Here is a 9,202-nt window from a genome sequence, read left to right on the forward strand (position 1 = left end):
TACTGGGGAGACAGAGCCAGCAGCTAAAATAATAAAATAAAAGTATAGAAAGTTTCACAGAGGGATTCTTACCATCCCCCAAGGCAGCAGCAGAGGCAGAAGCAGCAAGAACATCAGAAGGCTCGGTACAGTCTTGATAATCAGGAGATCTCTCAGGCAGCAATTCGTTCTTCATGGGGGGGGTTCAAAAATGGGGGTATGCTCAAAAATAAAACGAGAGCGGAGAAAGGACCCCCAGAACCCCTGGTTGATCAGACCAGGCAGCAATGCAAGAACCTTTCTGAAGTCTGTTCAAAAAATGTCTGTTTTTATAGGCAAACCCTGGCAGCTTCCTGCCAGTAACTCTGATTGGCTCCCCCTCTTACAGGGAGGAGAGCAGGCAGGGGAAAACTGCAGGCAGCCACCGAGGCATGTCTGGATGAGCCCTGAGCCCAGAGGTATGACTCATGCCCAGGATCCTAAAAACACAATAGGTCTCGCAGCTCTGGACAGTGCCCACCCTACACCAAGCCCAGGTTTTAACAAGGTGATAACAGGACTAACCCTTTGAACAGGGCAGTGGTCCCACTTAGCACAAGTGGCCATCCCTTTGAGAAGGGCAATGGCTCTGGATAGACAACTTAAGGGGCCATCCCTTTGAGAAGGGCAGAGGCCCTGGTAAACAACTTAACAGCCAGGGAGGGGCGGCCACAGGAGGAAAACAAGAACAAAATGGAGTAAGGGGACAGCTTTAAGAAACAAAATGGAGCTGTAACAGACACATATGAAGCCCAATTGCTTGTAAGTCACTAAAAGGCACCTTCCAGAATGACAGGTAGTTGTGACGTGAGGACACCAGAAAACAGAGACTCCACCTCTCCCCTGGGTAATTTGTTCCAGTGGCTAGTTTCACTCACTGTCAAAAATGTGTGCCTACGTCTCATTGGAATTTCTCTGGCTTCAGCTGGCAGCTCTTGGTTCTTGTTGTGCCTTTTTTGGCTAGATCGAATTCGCCCTGCCCTGTGAAATCCAATCTCCCCGTCCTGCTGGACCCCCCAGCCAGGAGAACCCAGTAGGGGCCTCCTAGCTGTTTCTCTGCCCAGCTGGGGACAGGACTTCCTCTCCGTGGGGATATCAGACGCACCTGCAGAGGCAATGCAGAAGTGAGTGTGCTGCATCAGCCTGGTGTTGGGCTCAGGGCTTTGGCCTTGGCAGTTTCTGCTCCAGTCACGTTTCTGGGTGCCCGGACTCAGAGCTTCTGGCCCCCTGTGGCTGCAGCCAGTGCTGGGGCACTGGGCTCAGGACTTTCATGCCCTTCCCAACTCCTGCCGGCACTCTGGGTGCCTGGGCTCGGGGCTTCTGCCTGGCATCTGAAGTGAGAGCTCTGGGCTTCCCTTGCAGTTCCTTCTGGGGCTCAGGGGTCCATTTCTCTGGATGCCCCGAAAATGGTAAGAGCCGAGGTGTTCCCAAGTAATAGGTAGGAGTGGAGGTGCTCCCAACATCAGGGACCTACCTGCACATCTGGGAACCTCCTCTAGCTTCAGAAAGGTTGCTGGCTGCTGCCCTTGGAGCCCAGGTCTGAAGGCAGCACACAAGTGAGGGTGACAATGCTGTGACCCCCCGCCCCACAACAACCTCTGAACTCCCCCATTCTCCCAGTTTGGTCGGGACCCCCATGGTTACAATAGCAGGAAATATCAGGTGGAAACATCTGAAATGGTGACGTTGGTCAATTTCAAGGCCAGAGGGTTTGTCAATTAGTCAAAGTGAGCCCTGAATTTGGTAGGGACCTGGCTATTATGGAGGCCCGAGCAGGTTTGCACTCCCAGTTCTCCTGAAAGACCATGGAGAATTCCTGCTGCCTGAGAAACTTCCCAGAATAAGCTATCAGGACTGGGGGAGAAATGAAGGAAACCAACCAAAGCCTGAGCTAGGACGGAGAGCATTGATCCAAGCCGTGTTTGAACCCCTCCACCCCCACCTGCCTGCCTGCGGTGAAACTGACAGAGGGGCACTGATTTCTAGTTTTGAACTTGATAAAGACCGTGTGTTTCAGCACAAGCCCTACAGCCCATACTCTGAACTCTTGGATAAACAGCAAAGCTGGCTTTTCCCAAACCTTTCCCCCCAGTGCTCTGCATCCACCTGGGATTGTGCCCAGCAGAGGCTGGTGGAGGGGAGGGGAAGGGAGAGGAGGCCATGGAAATGTTGTGGCGTCTGCACTACCCCACAGACACACACACACACACAGCAATGCAGGGCATAATATCCAGGACAGTCAATTATTTGGCCATAACCTACAAAATCCTCAGTGTTGAAAGGACAATTTTTCTAGAAAACAATGGGAGGGAGGTGTTAGAGAGTTGCAGTAACCACCTGGACTTCCAGTCTCTGGCCAGGCACATCCCCCTCTCCAGAGTTTTCACTTCTATCATCTCCAAACTGGTCCTCCTGATCTGATGTGAGGTCACATCCTGGCATTTAGGGACATTGGCAGGATCTTCCCTGTTCCCAGCTGCAGCGTCACCCTCGTTATCCTGCCTGATAAGGATCCCGCCAGGGCTCAGATAAATGGCATGTGACATGACAGGCTCTTTGCTGAGGGCCCTTGACAGCACCCAATCAAGATCTGAATCCGACAGGCACGTGCAGGTGCATTTCCTGACTTTTTACTGGACTCCTGGACCCCCTCATGCTGCTGCTGCAAATGTTCCTTCTCGCTCAGCGCTGAGCAGCAGAATGCTCATTGCCCTTTGGCTGTGCGACATCCAGACGTCTAGTCCTGCTGCTCTGAAAGAAACCGTCTTCAGAGCTCTAATCCTGGCAGAGATTGATTAAAATCTTGCCGTGCTCCTCTAAGTGTATTTGTGATTGGACGTGCTTCTTGCTAGGGGGGATTCTCAGATACATGAACTGCATAAAACAGAGGGAAAGACAAAGAGAAGCATCAACATGTTTAAGAACTTGAACAATATTTGAAGACCATATGCTGCCGGGAGACACAACTGGTATTTTAACGACACACTCACTCCGCTTGTGCCTGACCTGAGATTCAGGAGAGCTAGTTCAGTGGTTTGAGCCTTGGCCTGCTAAACATAGTCTTGTGAGTTCAATCTTTGAGGAGGCTATCTAGAGAATGGAGGTCAAATTCTGTCTGGGGATGGGTCCTGCTTTGAGCAGGAGGTTGGACTAGAGACCTCCTGAGTTCCCTTCCAACTCTGCTATTCTATGAATTCTGTCCTCTCGTGTTGGCAGAACAAATAAACCCCACCTCCAATTACCCCTTACACAATCCGTTTGAGTTCAAGAACGAGAGATCTGTCTTGCAACAAGTTTTAACATTACAGGGCAAAGACTAAGGTGTGAGTGGTCTCTTTTTCTTTCAGTTCTAAAACCTGAGGAAAGCTTCAAAATCCATTCTGTCCACCAAGAGAAAAGATTGCTTTGCTGTCCTCAAAGTGCTGAAACATTTGACCCCAAAATGTTGTCTTCATTTTTTCTCAGAAAATAACTTGCAGTAAAATGGGACCAACTGCCTAAACTATCCTGAACGCTGCATGTCAGAGTTTGGGAATATCAGGATAGATCATCACCTGGCGTCAGTTGTCACAGATCCATCAGCATCAGCAGAGCTACGGTGATTTATACCAACCGAGTGTCTGGTCCATTGTGCTGTACTGAGTTAAAAGGTGTCATACGCTGTGCAAATCAAGATGAAAATAGTCTGTTTAAAATTACCCCTTGGTTTCACAGAATCTTGTTTCATGGAGGGTTTTTTTCTTTTTTTTCTAAAAATGTGTTTCATTTATTTGAATATCAAACATTTTCATTTAAAATGTCCCAGAGTAAGTTTTGTGCTGGTGAAATATTCCCAGTCGACAGCCCTGGAGAGAGAAGAGTGTTAATAAAGACAATACAGTATGGAATGGGCTTCCTCAGAGCACCATTCTCTGCCCCCATGGAAGGTCTCATGGGTTCGGGGTGGATACACACCGATAAGGGAATGAAATCTCTCTTGCATAGTTGAGTTTTCTTCTTAGTTTGAGGCGGGAGAAGGAACAGGAACATCTGGACTCACCTAGCTTCCAAGGGAACCATCTTTCTTGATGCTGTTTGACCTGCAAGTCATTGTGGCCCTTTAGGTGGAGATCCGTGGGTATTCTCTAGGAAGCTGCTTTATGACTCTGCTAACGAACTATCTTCTGAGAAGGACAGGCTGGTCCTCCCACTCTCTCCATTCACTCGTGGTAAATTAGAGAGATTTGTAGCCGTAGGTTGTACAGGATGATAAGATACTGCATGTGAGCACGGCAGAGAGAGGGAGATGTTTTACTTAGTATTCATTAGGGTCCTTTCTTTTGGAGAGGGAAGCTTTTGCAAACTCACTTGCTGCCTCTGCTTCCCCACTGCAGAACTCCAGTTTTAGGCTGTGCAAGAAGCCAGAGCAGGCAGGAGGGTTTCACCCATAGTTTTAATTCAGCTCCCGCTGCTTAACTTTGCTCTTCATTCATATCTCCTCAGTTAATATACAGTGAACCAGTGTGAACATAATCTTACTGATTTCAACAAGAATGCGGGTTCTTGAACGTAATCAGAGTTTATTCCTAGTTTGTGGTTTTAATTGACTTCTTATAAATAGCCTAGCTCCTGGCTTAGTTATGGAAAAGTAGGTAGACAGGTAGACACTAGATAGACGGATGTTTTTCTATGGGGCTAGATATACATCGACATTGTTACCGAAATATCGGGTCTGCCTAGCTGAGAGCCAATAACAGCCTGACAGGGATAAGGAAAAATTCTTTATTCTGCAGAAGAAAGGAGAGCTCTGTAATAGATACAGAAGACTCTGCCTGACACAAGGTTTACAGATCTTTTATACACATTTAGACAAAGACCATGCCGTGTTAACACTTCATTGGTGGTTACCGGACCCCGTGAAACCGTTATCTGGTCAGGGAAAACTGGCTTGGAGCAAGATTTTTTCTGCTTTGTGGTAGAAAAAAAAGCTAGTTTGAAAGTTCAGGATACTGTGTACGTGAGGTTTTTGGAGGCTTCTGCCTCCACCTGCTGGCCGTTTGCATAACTATTAAAAGGGCAGGGAGGGGGTACCAAATAGATTTCACAGTCCCCCCTTCGGGCCTGATAAGCTCAGATTGTCAGGCCTGTTACGTAACTTACGATCAAGCTGAAGAGACAGGTATTGGGTTGTCTTACAGAGAGCAGAGTGTTTGGTTACAGTATTACACAGACATTTTGCACAGTGAATCATTATCCAACTAACACATAGGAAGAATAGACAGAAAACAATCCATTTAATAATTGTACGGAAAAGGCCAGTGAACCAAGACCCAAGGTCTGGGAGGAGGTCCTCAAAACTAAAGGTGTGATCAAGAGATACAGCGTGAAATACAACAGCAGCATTCTTAATAGCTTGTAAATCCTTTTCAATTAAGCCAGAGTAATTAACATAAAAGCAACGTTTTTCTCCAATGCGAGCACAAGCCCCCCCCCCCCATTTGAGCTTTCATGGCATCTAACACACGTCTATTTTGCAAAGCCACTTCTGGGCCAGTTGCTGCAAGGATTCAACCGCTGGGTGGGGGTTGGCATGTACAAAGGGCAAACTGAAAGCAAGTAACCATTGTCTCACCGCCCAGAAATTCATAGTCAGTAAAAGTCTCAGGGCTTATTCCGTCGGAACAGGAGCTTTAGTCCCTCGAGAGGTTCAGCCTTCCAGGTATCGTCTGCTTCAGGCTCTTCCGGGTCGCGGTGGGAAGAGCTGGCGGGGCTCCCTCGAGGTCCGGAGTCGTCTGCTTCTGGCCCCGGCCTAGGGGCTAGCTTGACTCGGGTGTAATGAATCCAAGTGTTACGCTCTCACACTCGAACATATCCCTGTGGTAGCCGAGTCCAGGTCAGTTGTTCTGCTCTCCCGGTCTCTGGGTCCGTCCATGTAAATGCGAAGATATCCCAGCTGTCTTGATCTAGAGGAATACTGAAAAAGGCATTACACAGATCTATTACTGAATAACAAGCAGTACCTGCTGGAATGGCAGTCAGAATTGTGTGAGGATTAGGTACCACATTGTGTCTAGCCTGAACAACTTTACTCACTGCACGCAAGTCCTGCACAAATCTGTATACCGGTTTTCATTCTGGATCCAGGTCAGGTTTTCTAACAGGCAGAATGGGAGTGTTGAAAGGGGATGAAGTATGAATAAGCACTCCCAACCGTAGGAATGTGTTGATAAGATTCCGGAGGCCAAGCAGAGCTTCTTGGGGGATGGGATATTGTCTGATTCGAGGAATGTCAGGGTTATTTGCACAGGCTCTGTCCAGAGAGTGCCAAGGTTTGTTTTGGAAATGCCCCATAGGGAGGCGTGTACCTCTCGTCTGAGTCATTCAGGCAGGTTCATCGGGCTCACAGGCAGGATCGGGTCCTCGGTAGCCTGGGTTAATGCGGCACATAGCTGGGGGAGTTGATTCTGAGGCAATCGAAGAATGATTTTATCAGCTGAAAAGAAAATCTGAGCGCGTAATTTACACAGCAAGTCTCTGCCTAGAAGATTAACTGGGCTGTCAGGAGCTAACAAAAATGCATGGGAGGCTCCTCCTGCAATACAGAACACTCAAATGGCTTTCCGCCTATACCCATTACCGGAATGCTTTTATCTGTGAGGTTTCCTTCCTTTGGCTTGGCAATAACAGTGGAAAGGGCAGCCCCCGAGTCCAAAAGACAAGAATAAGTGGTTCTCCCAGAGTTAAACAGACCTGGGGGTCTGTGGAGGAACAAACATAAGTGGTAAAGTCATTTGAGTAGGTAACAAGTGGACCCCCGGGTCGCCATCATTCCTCACTATTGACAGCGTCTGTTCTTTCCACTTCTATCTGATATCGAGGTCGGGGCTGTCGTCCGGTACGTCGGTTTGGGCACTCTCTCCTCCAGTGACCAAGTTGCTTACAGTAATGGCATACATCATTTGCACGGCTTGGGGCCCCCCACGATCTGCCTTCGGTTGCCACTTCGGGGGTCCCCACCTCCCTCCTTGTCTTTTGCTCCCCGCGTTCACAAGGGCTGCTAGCATTCTCACCTGTTTGGTCTCTTGAATTTTATCTCTTGTGTGATACACACGGGTGGCTACACTTACCAGTTCCTCCAGGGATTTTCCCTCAGCGCCTTCGAGCTGCTGCAACCGCTGCTTAATGTCCGGAGCTGACTGAGAGATAAAAACAAGCCTGACCGTGGACTGTGTGTCCGCAGCCTTGGGATCTATATTAGTAAAAGTACAAAATGCTTTACAAAGTCTCTCATAAAAGTCAGAAGGGTGTTCTTCTTTCCCCTGCACAGTATTATGGACTTTTGGCCAATCTAGAGTTCTTTCTCCTGCTTGTTTTACACCTGTCAAAACATGAGTTAAGAATTTCTTTAAGTTTGCCTGGTGGGTTGAATTATTCGGATTCCATTGGGTAGGGTTAGTGAGAGCTATCAAATCACGTCCGTCACCGGCAGCCTCTGCTGCCTCCCGGGCCCCCCTTAGGACCCGCTCTTTCTCCTCCGTGCGCAGTAGGCAATCTAAAAGTTGGCCCACGTCTTGCCAATCAGGATTATGAGATTGAAAAATAGCACAGAATCGCCTGTGAACGACGTCAGGGTCATCTCTGAGGCGAGGCATAGTGTTTTGCCAGTTCATAAGATCTGCTGTAGTAAAAGGGACATGTACATAATGGTCTACACCCTCTCCATCCGTAGTGGGTACCGGGATGGTCCGAAGGGGTGCCTGGGTTTTAACCGCATCCTCCCCATAGACTACTCCCTGTCTCGTACGAGACGGACTAATGGCGGTAGACAGAACAGAGGTGTACCCACTACCCGTCGCTCCACTAGTTGATTCATTAACTTGAATTGTGGTTGCCTCAGTCTTCGGTGGGGGGGCCACTGTCTTGGGCCCCGTAGACAAGGAAACCTGGTCCGCCACAACCTGTGATATTTCTGCCGAGGGTGGCCGCGGTCTAGGACAATACATGGGGGAGGGTATCTTCCCAACAATCGGCTTCACTTGGGGCAGAAGCTTTCGGGAATAGAGGGGTCTGGATTTTTATCTTCTTTAAACGACGATGAGCCTCATCGTCCCACAAAAACCAATAGTCCATTTGACCAGGCGCTTGATTCTCTAATATCAGGTGTAAAGGAGTTAAATAAGTCGGAATATCAAAGGAGACAAATTCGGGCCATGCAGTCCCCAGGGTTGGCCAGTCCTGGGTGCAAAGTTGTACAAAGTGCTTCCTTGATATACCTTTCTGAACACCAGGTAAAGGCCATTTACTTAACATATAATCCAAAGGGCTATCCTTAGAGGGTTTATCCAGAGACCCACCCATTTGTCTGCTGACACTCAACCTGAAAAGAGAATTACTCAGAGATCAGTGGGAATTACGGTCTAATCCAGGCTTTCCTACTTCTATTACACTGTCCGTTACAGGGGACAGGACAGAAGGATCTCAATACAACCTCAGAGCTTCATCGCACACATGGCTTCCACTCTGGGGAATTACGAACGAGAACTTCAGTTCCGCCCACACACCTAACGCCCAAATGAACAGAGCAGAAAAAGAACAGTAACCGGTTAAACAGAACAGAACCAGAACAAGAACGTGTTTCCTTATCCTATTAGGGCTCACCTTATCGGAACATGAACCCCAGGGGCCACGGTGAAGCAGAGAAAGAGGCGCTAAACACCCCGTTGGCGCCATTCCCAGTTCGGCGCAGCCGTCCGGAGTCCAATGTCCGAGGGAGGAGAGTCCCGTCTGGAGTCGCCAGAAACTGTTACCAAAATATCGGGTCTGCCTAGCTGAGAGCCAATAACAGCCTGACAGGGATAAGGAAAAATGCTTTATTCTGCAGAAGAAAGGAGAGCTCTGTAATAGATACAGAAGACTCTGCCTGACACAAGGTTTACAGATCTTTTTATACACATTTAGACAAAGACCATGCTGTGTTAACACTTCATTGGTAGTTACCGGACCCCGTGAAACCCTTATCTGGTCAGGGAAAACTGGCTTGAAGCAAGATTTTTTCAGCTTTTTGGCAGAAAAAAAAGCTAGTTGAAAAGTTCAGGGTACTATGTACGTGAGGTTTTTGGAGGCTTCTGCCTCCACCAACTGGCCGTTTGCGTAACTATTAAAAGGGCGGGGAGGGGGTACTGTTGTGTATTTGGTTGTCATGGTT

At 48.3% G+C, this 9,202-nt stretch overlaps 1 protein-coding gene across 5 annotated transcripts; it reads right to left on the minus strand.

The window, feature by feature from the left end:
- Positions 1 to 4,590: 4,590 nt before the first annotated feature.
- LOC123370685 lies at positions 4,591 to 8,403 on the minus strand. Of its 5 annotated transcripts, XR_006579506.1 has the most exons (3): positions 6,635 to 8,369; positions 6,091 to 6,461; positions 4,594 to 5,971 (listed from the first exon to the last, which is right to left on the minus strand). XR_006579506.1 is itself a non-coding variant. In XM_045017396.1 (2 exons), the coding sequence occupies exons 1-2, from the start codon at positions 7,998 to 8,000 to the stop codon at positions 6,375 to 6,377; spliced, it is 963 nt and encodes a 320-aa protein (XP_044873331.1). In that variant the 5' UTR covers positions 8,001 to 8,403; the 3' UTR covers positions 4,591 to 6,374. The 5 variants fall into 5 exon arrangements, 3 of the variants coding, with proteins under 3 accessions (XP_044873331.1, XP_044873329.1, XP_044873330.1); XM_045017396.1 differs by having other exon boundaries at positions 4,591 to 6,461; positions 7,125 to 8,403; XM_045017394.1 differs by lacking the exon at positions 6,091 to 6,461 and having other exon boundaries at positions 4,591 to 5,971; positions 7,068 to 8,388.
- Between the last annotated feature and the right edge of the window lie 799 nt (positions 8,404 to 9,202).

The sequence above is a fragment of the Mauremys mutica genome, chromosome 5 (assembly GCF_020497125.1).
Source record: "Mauremys mutica isolate MM-2020 ecotype Southern chromosome 5, ASM2049712v1, whole genome shotgun sequence".
Taxonomy (NCBI): domain Eukaryota; kingdom Metazoa; phylum Chordata; order Testudines; family Geoemydidae; genus Mauremys; species Mauremys mutica.

Coding starts and splice junctions, on each gene's coding strand:
- LOC123370685 (XM_045017394.1), bottom strand. CDS start 8,000: ATGTATTGTCCTAGACCGCGGCCACCCTCGGCAGAAATATCACAGGTT. Junction 5,972..7,067: donor AAATTCAAGAGACCAAACAG/GTGAGAATGCTA, acceptor TGCCTTTTTCAG/TATTCCTCTAGATCAAGACA.